The following is a 14417-nucleotide window of genomic DNA, read 5'->3' as shown; positions in this document are numbered from 1 at the left end:
ACAACGGGGACCCAGGAGCACTCTTAAAGACCAACCTGAATGGTTTGCGTTTTTTGCAGATATAGGTGATATAAAACTAACCTGTAAATTTCAGCCTCCCAAACCCATCCGTAAATTAATTAATTATCCGATAGCAAAGTACGCGATTCGCACCTGCGATCCACAAGCATAGCTAACAGTGTACTACGTCACGTTGGTACACCATTCACAACATTGCCAGTCATCAACACCTAAAGACAGCGACAGTTATTCAGACGTTGAAAGTCTGCACTTCTCGTATATAACAGGGTAGATGGGATTGCTTTCCCGATCTCACCACAAGAAGAAACACAAACTCTCATGGGTTCCAAGTCCTTTTACTTTAACGCCAATCGATAGTTCTGGCTAAGGCGAAATCCTCACACCCAGACACTCGCGCTCTCGATGAAACGTAGCTCCCACCTCTGCACTGTCCCCTCACGTTCTCACTCCTGCCTCTTCACCCGACCTTCATGCCCGGCTTCCCTCCAAAAACATCCCCGCACCTCCATCATGTCATTAGTCGATCTCTTCCCGCTCTCCTTCAGTCACGGGGTTGTCAGCCGGCCAGTAATTACCCCCCCCCCCAACCACCACCACCACCACACACACACCGCCAAGCCTGTACTTGTCCTGCATGCGTATGTATGCAAGCCATGTTCCATGCTACTATATACAATGTTCCACTACTATACTAAAGTAGCAATTTTTCAGAACCACGAGAAATGCCGACTGTCAGCATCCGAATAATTCTCTCTGGTGGCTCATTCTCTCTGATTGGTGTTGACTGCAGGCAACCTTGTGGCTCATTCTCTTCTGTGTAGTAATAATAACGGAAATTTATATACAGCATTTCTCTGCTTTATAGAAGGCTCAATGCCCTTTACAAAAAATGCTAAAATACAAAGAAAGATAACAATTCACACAACAAACAAACTGATACAGACTAAAACACCTCTGCAATTTACAGAGATGTATCAACAGACATAATAAACACAAAATATTTTCCACTTAAGTAAAATGTGCTATATAAATCCTATTATTATATAATAGCTCAGCTTGAGTTTCGGTGAGTGTTCATGGTATTGTCAATGAAGGTTTGGCTAATGAAAATTTGTTTCCAGGATGCCACTGGATATATCTAATTTTCTTTGGATTTACAAAGGTTATTTTAAAATAGAGGTAAGAACAGTTTGTTTTTGCATACTTTAAACTTAAATTAAAATGTTTATAGTGTTTTGTTATACTTATTTTATTTTATCATTCTTTTTGAAATGCTAGAAATTGGAGCATACCAAGGTAATCCAAAAACATGATTGTCAATGTCACATTACGAATGAGTTAATGAGCCCAAAACTGAAATAACCAAATTTACTTTGACTTGGAGAAGCTACAAGACCCAGACGATGCAGAAATCTTCAAGCCCATACTGGAGATAAATTGCTGTTCAGAAGCAGCCCTTTTACAACGAAAAGCTGTATTTGTATTTTTAAGTTGAAAGTTTTACATTTATTCAAAGCATAGTTTTAAAGATGGTCTCTACAAAGGCCACAGCACATCCTTCTATGGGATGGTTTTTTTCTTTCTAATACATTTTACATATTTTGCTTAATTCATATATTTTACAAAATTAGTTACTGGCATCCCAAAGAGATGAACTGCTATCAAAGAAAAAAATAATGATAAGGCTACAAATCAATAGGATACTAAACAGAGAAAATTTTTCTTCATCTTTACTTTTTCATGCATTTATGTTGATTTTCTTTTATTTTCCATCCTTATTTCACACATAAATTTTACCCATATTGTTTATGATTATTTTCCACAGTCAACTATTTTTGTTGTAGCTGGTCAAGCTTTATAAAGTTTTTATTGGTAGGTCTGTACATTTGCAAAAGCAATTCTAATTTATCAGACAAGGGGGTATCCACAGGAGCACAAACAAGATAATGACAATCACTGTCTGTAACAAGACAAACGTATACACACCTTGCATATGCACGGCGTTTAACATACACACAACACAAAGCTCGACGAGCCCCCGCAGATGACGCGAGGATGAACAGATTTGTAGGTAAATCAAATGGAAGAGGCACAAGTTCAGAGGAATGTCACCGAGAGAATTGTAAAGAAAATGGCGGACAAAGACTGTTGTTTTTTCATGCTCACTGCCATTTTGAGAGCAACAACTTTTCTTTATGTAAGATGTCTTTTTCTGCTTTAAGTGACATGGAACCAATGACACACACAAGACGTCAGACACAAGACACCATTTGTACATAAAACAATATGAGACCTACCACAATTCATTACACTGTCATTAAGAACTAGTAAAACTAGAAGGACTGAAGTTCTTTACATATACTGGCTGCATAATACACAAGCATGTTGGAATGGCCATTAACATATATTAAATTAGCAAGGGTAACATTCCTTCAACTTCCTCACCACATCAAAAATACGAAAGCCAAGCTTACCCTGGAAACCAGCTATGTTCTGAAGATGACCTTCCGATAAGATGAAGGTTTCTAGCCTTGCTAACAGTCAGCGTCTCATGAACATGGCCACCAGGATTGACATATGCACTCAATGGACCCTCTTCTGACATGCTAAACACATCTTCTTTTCTTGCAATTTGTACCATGCATGTGGCACAACAAAAAATGGTACACTGGAAGCAGAAATACCAAATTATATCCCAAACATTGTTCTGATTACTAAATATTAGAAACTTGTTCAGTCTCAGAAAGGCTTTTTACTGAACAATACTTTGAAAAAACAGTTATCTGCAAGAAAAAAAGAATATGTAATATTTTTTAAGATAACAAATACATCACACATCTACCACTACTGTCAGCCATCAGTTGTTTCAAAGGAGCTCATTTCAGTTACGATCATTTTTCCTTAGCTCCAACAAATGCAAAACAAATCACGCTCTGAAGACTCTTTTCATGGTTTTATCTTCGTTTTAAGCTGCTTGTTTGTGTTTTACGCTGTGCCAGCATCTACGGCCATATCATGGTGAGAAAGAGTAATATTACATTAAAAGGTTGAGATGCCCATACCCTAGGTAATATAATAATAATAAATGCAAAATTTGTAAAGTGCATACTCACACTCCTAAGGAGTATGCTCTTAGGACAGAATGAAACACGGACAGCATTTGAGGGACAGGAAAACAAACAAATAGCATATGAAAATAAAAGAATCAACAACCGAACCAAACGAAGAATAAAATCAAATACAGAAAACACAAAGAGGAACCAAATAACAAGAACAAGAGCTGAGAGTAACATGATATTGCAAAAGGAAGGGTGTGAAAAAGGACTAACATTATGGGAAAGGTTGTTAGGAGTAATGTTTATGGAAGAGGTGTGTTTTCAGTGCATGTTTAAAGGATTCCGTAGTGGGCAGGTGATGGATATGTAAGGTGACCAGACGTTTCGGGGGCGAAAGCGGGACACGCGCCGATGATGGTGTCGTCACCGTCAAAGAACGCCGAAAAAAGTGGGGGCGCCGTGGGGGGCCTTTCCTCTGACTTTGCCGGATGCGAATCAGTATATGGTATTCAGATTTGGGACATTTGATGGACTTGCCAGAAAGCGGGACATTGGGTGAGGTCAAAAGCGGGACGTCTGGTCACCTTAGGATATGGAAAGGGAGAGAGCTCCATTCCATAATAACATTCTTAGTAACAAAAACCAACAAAAGGAAGCAAAATCATAGAAAGGTAGTAAAAAGGGTTTTGTGGTCTAAAACCCACCAACAACCTAAAAATAAAATCTAACAGAACATAAAAATCTTAAATTTTATGGTATAGCCCTATCCTCTATAAAAATGTAAAAACAGCTGCTGATGGGATGGACCTAAGCAAGAAAAATGAAGAACCTGAAGTAAAATACATGCTTTCGAATACTCTGGAGACCAGGACAAGTAATTAAAACATGAGTAACAGTTAAAGTCCCCTGACACCAAGGACAAAATGGTGGGGGTTCACCTTATAAGAGGTGTGCCTGCAAGCCATAGGTGTGTCCTAACTGTAATCTAGTAAGAACTACTTCCTCCTGCCGCACAGGACGCCACAGTCAGAAAGACAGGAAAAGGTGGCATTTAGCTTGTTCTGGCTGAGAGTAATAACATTCTTAGTATCAAAAACAACACAAGGAAACAAAATTATAAAATGGTAGGCAATATGTAGAAAACAGGGTGTTGAGGCCTTAAACCCACCAACAAATTAGAAACTAATAATAAAATCTAGCAGGATACAAAAAAACCTTAAATCTTATAGTATAAACTCTATCTTCTTTAAAAATGAAGAAATAGTTGCTAATGGGACAGATCTGAACAGGTAGAACAAAAATTTCTGTCGGATACTCTGGAGACCAGAACATTTTATTAATACAAGAGACTAAAAATTCACTGCAGCCTGGTGGGGGCTTGACTTCATAAAAGGTGTGACTGCAAGGCATAGGTGTGCCCTAACTTAAGTCTTCTCCCGTCGCACAGGACGGCATGAAGGTAGGCAGTCAGAAAGACAGGGAAGGGTGACATGTACCTTATAATGGTCCTGGCTGTCCCAGTGGCATTGACAGTAGACTTACAGTTGAATGATATTTGTGATTGAAATTAACCAGGACACTGGCACAGGCCTTGGCAGCCTTGTCTGTGTGGACACTGTCAATAATACCAGCATGGCCAGAGGCCCAAATGAAAACAATGTCCTTGTTGCAACGAATGAGAGCCACATTAATTTTGTGAAGTTGGACCATGAGAAGGTGGTCAAAGCGATTGGAAAGAAGAGCTTGGCGGATAGAAAGGGAGTCTGAAATAATCAAAAAGTTGTGCTTCGAAGAACAATGTATGTTCTGCAAGTCTAGCAAAATAGTGTGAAGTTCCATAGAGAAAATATAACTGGGCTGAAGAAGCCCATTGCCGTTGGAAGGACAGAACTGCTGCTACAGAGGCACCGTTTGGGACTTTAGAGCCATTTGTAAAGATAGAACAGAATCCAGCACAGTCAGAAAGAAGTTCCTGATAGTGTTGATGAAAGATGAGGTGACTGGTGTTACCTTTTCTGAAGGCTGTGAGATCAAGGCGAATCTCTGGAACAGGAAGGGTCCAAGGAGGAGCTGGTAGTAGAGGGAGAGGCTATACAGATGAAGCAGGACCATGCAGTCTGACCCCCTGCTGACATGGCCAACTACTGAGAGAATGTCCAAGGTTTTCTGACAAGAAAGATGTAGAGATTTGATATAAGGAAGAAAAGACAGTTTACACTCAAAGAGGACCCCATGGAATTTTACTTCCTGGACCACTCTGAGTACCATGCCATTGACAGAAAAAGATGAGTTTGGAAACATACCTTGCAGTTTACAAAAGCGGATACATGCTGATTTTGTAGGAGAAAATTTAAAGCCATTTTCTGACACCCACCTTTGCACACCATTTACGCACAGTTGAAACCAACATTTGAGGCATGGTAGGGATTGGCTTCGAATGCAGAGAGCAAAGTTATCTACACATAATGAGGCCTTCAAGCCTCTGGAGAGACAGATTTCAAGATTGAATCTTATTTTGATGTTGAAAAGAGTTGGAGAAAGAATGCTGCCATGTGGGAAGCCCATTTCCTGTTCCTGAAGATCAGACAGAATAGACCCTACTCAAACTTGAAAGTGGCAGTAAGAAAGAAAACTTCTTGATGAAGAAAGGCATACCACCCCAGAAGCCAAGGGAGTGAAAGTTTAACAGAATATCTCGCTTCCAGGTAGTGTCATACGCCTTCTCCAAATAAAAAAACACCCCTAAAACATGTTCTTTGCATACATATTGAATGGCTGCCTCTTCCTTCCATTTCGGGCAGTCTTTGGAAGAAGCAATGTGAGAACCGTCATAGCTGGCACAGTGCACACTTAAGGAACAAATAGCTGCAGCGTGGCTAGTCCGGCCACAGCAAAAGCAGCAGGCTTGGGACTTGCAGAATGTAGCCCCATGAGCATAACGCTGACAGGTAAAGCAGCACAACGGAGAAAGGATGAACAGAGAGACTTTAACCCATAAATAGCAAAAGGTTTGAAAAAGAGTATTGATTGGAATAGGCTTACTGGTTGGCGCACTGGACATGAAATGTCCAGCGCACAAGCATTTGATGGCAGTAAAACATATAGAAGATATATTTTTAAACCCCTTGGCAAAAACAAATTGGGAGAGGGACAAGAGCAGCTGGGCCGGATCTGCACCCTCAACAAGAAAACTGGGCCAGGCCCTCCACAACATTCACTCTCACTCTCTTGCACCTCACCTTTACTGTCTGAAGACTTATCCTTTCATTCTTCTGACCAAGTTTGATTTTTTTTTTTTCAGCCATAATGAAAGAAGTTTGTTTTGCTCCTTCTGCTCCCCACCCACCATGGAGTCCAACACCATCATCTTCTTTTGAAGTGTCCCCTTTTCAACAATTTTTCTTTTGGCAGTGGCTCATGCAGGAACTTTTCAAGTATGGCAGTAAGTGTACCATACTTAGTCACTTTTTAGGCTATGTGTAGAATTATGTGTATATAAACATTTCATCTGTAGTGTGTGTTGCACCTAACACTTACATAATTACATTGTGATGACCATTATTAGTATCATGACCAACATCTTGCTACCCCCTTTATACAAGTTGCAAAATTCTGTCAATTCATTTAGACAATATAACGCTGATTCCTTTTCTCTCTATTGTATTTACCTTTCTCAGAATGTGAATCTCAGTCTGAAGGCGCTGAACAGTGCAATTCAAGCTCATCAAATGAATTCTCATATTATTGTCCAGAGGCAAGTTTTGTACTACCCAGAAGGATAAATCTGCAGCCTCGGTTGGAAGAGATACTGATTGAAAAGATTCATTCCATGTGTAAAGCTCATTCACAACCTGACTTTTTAGCACATCCTGTAACAAACAGCATGTAAAAATATTTAAATCTTATTTCACAGTGATGCCATCATCTGCTACAAAAAACAAAAATATGTAACATCTTACTTAATTCGATTTACAGCATAAATTTGTTTCTTCCATCATGCGACATCATATTTTATCATCCTATTCTGCCTTAATTCAATTCTTTCACTTCATGTTTTTATATACAAGAAACTGACTCCTGACTAGCGATTCATACATTTTTTTCACAAATGGTGGTGCTGCCAAATACATCAAGCTATGCTATACCATGGCTAATGCCAGTCTGACCAACCAAAATTTAAGACTTTCTAAGACGTATTTTTGCATATCTACTTCAACATCCACATGCAAAATAAAGCATAACTGATGTTTAGTTTATTCCTTGTTACTCCTCGACGAGCATAGGGCTGCAAAGATAAACTGATGTAGAAAAAGAAACTGTTTATTTTCCAAGTGACATTACATTAGGAACTGAATTTGATGACAGCTGCCATTTATAAACAGCAATCACATTCACACCCACACAAATACACAGATGCTGCTACTCGCACTAATATTAGTACACCACAAAAAAACAATTCTTCCACATACAGATGCAAGTACACACACACTATATCTCTTTTTCACTTACTCTCATCACCTTAATCTTTTTCTTCATATACTTTATACACTACCCACACATATCAGTCACCATAGATGCCAAAAGATGAATGCTCACTCACACACATGCACTACACATGGCCCTCATAGACTATGAGAAGACGTTTAACTATTATTAGTCCTGAGATGAGCTATGGCGAGTTGGTTTGAATCCCTTGACAGTTTCATTGAAGAATGGTAGCCACACTTTATCTGAAAGGAAAAGATGCAAAGCGTCTCCCAGAAGCAGAGGAAGAAGGAGAAGGCAGAGGACGATGGGGTGCAGAAGGCAAAGCTAAACATTATCTACATCCATCCCCGCCATGCCAAGGGAAGCAAAGCGGCTAGACAAAGGTACTGAAGTTTCTGTTGTTGCAGCCACAGATGTTTGGTGCTTGGTAGTGTTTTTTTGCAGGTGATTTAGTTTTTGGCTGTGTCTTTCTTGTCTGTCTGGGGTATAGTACTTTTATTTTCTGAAGATCTTCTGTTGAGAATTAAACACTTCCTAAATCTTCACTCTCGAAAACTCTTCTACCCAGCCCATATTCAGTCGAACATGGACCAGGGTTCCACTCTGCCAGTAGAGCTTCAATAAGACCTCTTTGTAAGCATTCATGAAGAGTAGTAATATTGGTTCTACTCAAAACAACACTACAGTCCAGTGATTCTTGACTTTAGGCGTTCTGCTATTGACAAACAGACTGAATTTCAACAAATATATATTTGTCTGTAAAATACTAACAGAAAAAAAATGCCCCCTAGAATTTCCACATTATTTTCCACCAATATTACAAGAGGATCCCTAAAATTTATATTCCAATTCAGCAAACTGACCTATTCAAAATGAGTTTAAAATACTCAGGTATTATTCTGTGGAATAGCATTCCATCGCACCTTCAGTAGATGAAATTCAGTCTTTATCAGTTCAAAACAGGGCTCCTAAAACACTGAGACCAACATCTTTGATTGCTTCAGGGGCCTCTCAAACATTTTCTGTAATACTTGTACATAAACTCTTTCTTCTTGTTTTATTGTGCTCTTTTTCTAGTTGGGAATATGGTTTCCTTTTTTGCATGGCATTCCATGGCTAGATGTAAAAAAGCATACTTGCTTTTTTTCATTACCCTTGTTAATAAAGATTTGTCAATTTGTCAATATGGTAGGACTCACACTGGGCACCAAAAATGTAACCAATGATGGCTACCATTTCTTCTTAACCTGTATGCTGGTCAAGATGGCGGTGGTTCCTTCTTGAGCACTCTTGAAGTCTCCGATGAAGTCTACTCCCCTTTTTTTACCCACCAACGGACTCTTGTGCCATGGGTGTCTGATATATCTGAAAATAGTGCTGCTTTATCTTGCTGTAGATCTAAGCAAGTCCACTCACAAAGCAACACTGTCGATCCTTAGAAAAGATCGCTCCAAATTAAAAAGGTCAGTAGCAGAGGCCTGTGGTCATCCCTGTCTAAAAGCTATTCCCAATAAATGGTTGCATCATCACTACTAAGCATGAAAATGCACTATAAAAATTACCACTTTATATTATTAGTATGACTCACGATACTTATCACAACTATCACAATATATACTTACTTTATCATACATTTTATATACCCAGTCTGGCCAATATGAAAGCAGAGCACATGCAAACCGATCCATCTGCAAACCAATAAAAAAAAAATGAAAGCAGCAATTGTAATTTTTCACAAGATATATATGTAGATCAAAATGTTTTAAAAGGCATTTAAAAACACAAGTTGCATTTGAAGAATGATGATGAATATGAATGTTCAGAATCATGTTCAAAATTTCTAATTGCACCAAAAACAAACTGGTGGGGGTTCGCGTAATAAAATGTGTGAATGCAAGTCATGGATTTCTCCTACTTTACATCTGCTAAGTACCACTTTCTCTTGCCTCACAATATGGAAAGGAGGTGGGCAAACAGAAAGACAGAAAGACAGACATAGGCCAACACAGTCATATGAAACCAGAACATGCGACTGACCAGGAGACTGGCAAGCAGCATTGGTGGCCTGGTCCCCTCAAACATTGCCTGGGATACTTCTATAACCAGGGGCCAAATAAAAACAATGTCCTTGTTGCAATATAGAAGAGTTGCATGAATTTTATGAAGCTGGACCATGACAGGGTGGTCAAAATGATGGGAAAGAAGAGGTTGGAGAGCAAAGAGCAAGTCTGAAATGACTAAGAAGTTCTGCTCTGGTGAACATGCTGCAAGGCTAACAAAACATGAAGTTTCACAGAAAACATAGAGCAACCATGCGCTAGATGGGCTGAAGATGCCTGTTGCAGCTAGCAAGATGGAACTGCTATCACAGCAGAGTTAAAGATATCTAGAAGTAGGAGGAGAAAGACTCATGGAAGATGAATTAGCAGCTGATAAGGAATGATGTCTAGGCCAGGTACAGAGTCCTTGAACTCCTGAAGGGCCTGTTGCAGTTCCTTTAGATAGAAAGATAGATTGTACTGTTCCGAGTTATCAGAAGAAAAGTCAGAGAAGACTTCAGATGCTCAGTCAGGATAATAATGGAGAATGAAACAGTGGCAAATGCCTGTGCTTTGCTTATTCACATTGTGCTGATCCACATCCACATCAGTATAGAGTCTCCAACCTGCATGTGTTACCTATTTGAGAAAGAAGCAGATTGTCTCACTGAGATAGAGGGGATGCCAAGATGGAGAAAGCGAAAAGGCACATTTGTTGTCCACATCCATCCCCTGCTTGTAAAGAGAGGCAAAACGAGTCGAGTCAGATCAGAATCAGCTGTGGCAGTGCCAGATGTGCAATGTGGATTAGTGAGTTTTCATGGTGCTGTTTTTGGCTATCTTTCTGACGAGTCGTGTTTTTTGTGTGGAGATTTTGTACTACGCACTTGTTTATGTGTAATTTCTGAGTGATGTGGGTTGTGTGGATTGTGTTGCCTGTGAGGATTTGGTACCACTACAGCCTGTAGAATAAGAAGGTAGCATAATGTGAGAGACTGGGGTGGGGCGCTCAAAGGAGACCCACCTCATTTCTGTCCAGATAGATATAGACACAGATGGTCATTTCACAACAACTGCTGAGTAGGAGGTGGTCTGGTGTAGACGTTGCTCCTGAAGAGCCACCAACTATGTGACAGCATAAAAGATGCCAGATTCTACATGAGTTGAGTGACTGCCTCATCCTTCCACTTTGAATAGTTCTTGTAAGAAGCAAAATGAGAATCATCATCACAAATGGCACAGTGGGCACTTGACAAACAATTACCTGCAGCATGACCAGTTCCACCACAGCAAAAACAGTGGGCTTGGGACTTGCAGAAGCTAGCCCCATGTGAGGACAAGAGCAGCTGGGCCAGCTCTGCACCCTCTACAAGAAACACCAGTCTAGTTCTATGGATCAGGTCATTCCTGAAGGACCGACCACAGAGGGTGGGTCTCAGAGTTTCACTGACAGGTACTATAGGGTCCAGCAGCTCGTCTGAAGGAGTAAATCTGTCAGTGGATGAAATGATTCTGTCAGATGAGCAGATCCTCAACATGGGTACCCCTCAGGGATGTGTGCTTTCCCCCATCCTATTCTCTGTATATACAAATGAGATTACGATCAACAGTGCTCTCCTCAAACTTGTGAAATATGCAGATGACATGGCCCTTGTGGCCTGCCTGAAAGACGAGCAGTTCCTGTCATAGTACCTGGCCTGCGTGAGGGCACTGGAGGAGTGGTTTGACCGCAGCTTTCTGGAGCTGAACGTTAAAAAAAACGGAGGAGATGGCCTTTGGAAGAATACACGAAAAAAGAGATGGCACAACCCCTCTCTCCCCACCAATCCAAATCAAGGGACAGCATGTGCAGAGGGCTGCTGTGTTTAGGTACCTTGGTACAGTGATTGACAGGAGGCTCTCTTTTAGTGATCACGTGTACAAAAAGGCCCAGCAACGGCTGTACCTTCTGAGGAAACTTCGGAGCTTCAACGTCAGCTCTGGGGTGATGGAGACTGTGTACGTACAGGTCTCTTGTTGAGAGCATCCTCTCATTTAACATCGCAGCCTGGTATGATCACCTCCTCGTCAAAGACAAGGCCAATAACATTATTGGTAAATCACAGCTGCCACTTTCTGACTTGTATCTATCATTTCAGACCTAACACACCCTCTCCATCCCAACTTCCAGCTGTTGCCCTCAGGCAGGAGCTATAGAGAACCACGGGTACAAAAAACTGCCTACCGAAGGTCCTTCGTGCCAGCAGCCATCACCATCCTAAATAAAGGACACAAGGACTCGTAGGTCTACTGGCATCAGTTACCTATTTGTGTGTGAGAATGTGTGGTGCGGGTGTGTGCTGAATGTCTGTATGAGAATGTATGCCTGCCTGTCATATTATACGTGTTGTGAGCAAAGAAAAATTTCTGTCTTTGGTTTCCTCGACAGACAATAAAGTTTGATTTGATTTGATTTGACAGTGGGCCAAACTGCCTTTATAGATGTACACACTCTCTCTTTCTTCATTCTCACAGTCTGAAAAACAACTCAATCTTTCTGGTGCATTTGCCAAGGTTTGATTTTTTGTTAGCCATAGTGAAAAGATTTACTAGCAAAGAAAAAGGGGTGGGCCAGCTCAGGCTGGGTGTTCACCTCTGGTACAAGAAGTTTGGCCCACAGGGGCACTGAAGTGCTTAAGAAGTCACCACAATATTTAGTAATATAGGAAGGTAGAAATTACAAACACTTCAGTCAGGGTCATTTTTAAACTATACATTTATATATATATATACAGATGCCCATGGTACCCAAAATAACATGTATGAAAGCTAATTTTTCGTTTTTTTATTGTCTTCTTTGTGTATGCATTCAGAGAGTTGGTACAAACAAGATCACACAATTATATCCACACGGACACAAACAAATTGTACTCACTTTGTATTTGAACAAAATATGTTTCTGCATGCTATTGAAGCAAAACTTGTTGTGTGTTGAAGGGCGCAGTTCATCAAGACATCTTGAAAATGACAATTCTGGCAATATCTGTACTTTAGCCATAACAATTCTGAAACAATGATGTGATATGGAGGAAATAATTTAAACCTTTCAAAACCTTCATATATTGCTAACCATGATCACAAATGCCCTCAAATTAAAGCTGTGATCTTAATGTTCGTTTGTTTGTGTTTAACACTGTGCCAGCAATTAAAACTATATCACAGCAAAAGACAGTCTCATTGTGATATGTTGAAAAATACTATTTCTGAGTGATATCGATAGCCGAATCGAATCCGCGCCCTCCACTACAAGAAAACGGGACCAGGCCCCTTCAACTTTCTTTGTCATGCATACTCTCACCTCATCTTCGCTATCTGAAGATTCCTCATCTCTGGCGCGTTTTCATAGGTTTCTTTTTTCGTGTGCCATGGTATAATGTATTTAGTCCGTTCCTTACACTCCCCACCCACCACGGAGTCCAACAAGGGGATGCGACCGAGCAGTGCCAAATAGGCATTTCCAGCAGGGTCGCATCAGGGATACATAAGGAATATACTCTGGCCTTCTCAGTATGAAGACCAGATTGACCTGGCTGCAGCCTTCTAGCAAAGCTAGGGAAATACACAACCAGCCGCTGCTAGGAGAAGTCTGGTCCAAAGAGGTGTGTTGGTATGATGGTCCACAACCCGTCAGGGACCTCAACCTACAGGATCCCATCCTTTCCCGACACGGGTCAGCCCTGCACAGCAAACGCAGGGGGCCTAATAAAAATAAAACTGTAGTATGTCAGGGAGATGTTTGATTAAAAGAAAAATATAGATGAAAAGGATAGGTAAAGGAGAAAAAAAAAAGCGTAAGAAAAAAAGGGTGGGCCAGCTCAATCAGAGGCTTAATGTTCACCCCTGGGCACGAGAAGCCGGTCCCATGGGGGCTGGCTCAGAGTCACAGTGGCATTGCCATATAACTGAATATAGGCCATGAAGATAGACTTACGGTCAGATGAAAGAAGAGTTTGGAGGGCAGAAAGGGAGTCTGACATAAGAAGTTTTGCTCCAAAGAGTGGTAAATGTGCTGTAGGTTGGTTGTGTTTTACGCTGTGCCAGCAAAATCATGGTGACATAAAGTAAACTTATTTTTAAAGGTTTAGGGGCAAGTTCCCCAAGTTGATATAACTACACAATCTCTATCAATAAAAACCAGCACAAGAAACAAGAATAATGAAAAATGATGAGTAAAGTGTAAAAAAGGTTGTGACCGAAAAAGCCATCAACAAATTAAAAAACCCAAAACTATCAGAACATAAAAACTTAAATCTTATACAGCCCTATCCTTCTTTAAAATGTAAAATTAGCTGCTGGTGGGACAGACTTAAACAAGGAAAACAAAGTCTGTTGTAAAAAACTGTTGACGGATACTCTGGAGTTCAGGACAAGTAATTAAAACATGTACCATGCTACTAAAATTTCCTAGACACCATGGACAAATTGGTGATGATTTACCTCATAAAAGAGGCGACTGAGAGGCAAAGGTGTGTCATACACAAAGTCTTGTCAAAACTAACTCCTCCCGCCTCTCATGACGACACAAAGGTAGGTGGTCGGAAAGACAGGGAAGGATGACATGTAATTTATTTTGGCCAAGAGTGTCAAAGTGGCGTTGCCATAGCAACTGAATGTAGGCCGAGAAGATAGATTTGCAGTCTAATGATACCAGCGACTGTAATTTGCCAGGAGACTGACATGCAGCCTTGGCAGCCTCGTCTGCTCAAACATTGCCTGAGATACCAGCATGGCCATGGACCCAAATAAAAACAATGTCCTTGTTGCAATGAATGAG

General features: G+C 40.5%; 1 protein-coding gene across 2 annotated transcripts in view; it reads right to left on the bottom strand.

Annotated features, from left to right (window-relative positions):
- LOC112572620 (protein cereblon-like) overlaps positions 1-14417 on the bottom strand; it is a 30238-nt gene that overhangs the window by 3862 nt on the left and 11959 nt on the right. For both annotated transcript variants that reach the window (XM_025252382.1, XM_025252381.1), the window contains 4 exons: positions 12519-12648; positions 9188-9253; positions 6746-6946; positions 2496-2689 (listed from right to left, as the gene is read on the bottom strand). In XM_025252382.1, coding sequence (XP_025108167.1) covers positions 2496-2689; positions 6746-6946; positions 9188-9253; positions 12519-12648 — 591 coding nt within the window. The remainder of the gene's footprint in view (positions 1-2495; positions 2690-6745; positions 6947-9187; positions 9254-12518; positions 12649-14417) is intronic.

Source organism: Pomacea canaliculata, linkage group LG9, assembly GCF_003073045.1.
Source record: "Pomacea canaliculata isolate SZHN2017 linkage group LG9, ASM307304v1, whole genome shotgun sequence".
NCBI classification, from domain to species: Eukaryota; Metazoa; Mollusca; class Gastropoda; order Architaenioglossa; family Ampullariidae; genus Pomacea; species Pomacea canaliculata.
The sequence above is the reverse complement of the archived record's forward strand: the minus strand, read 5'-3'. Positions and strand labels throughout refer to the sequence as shown.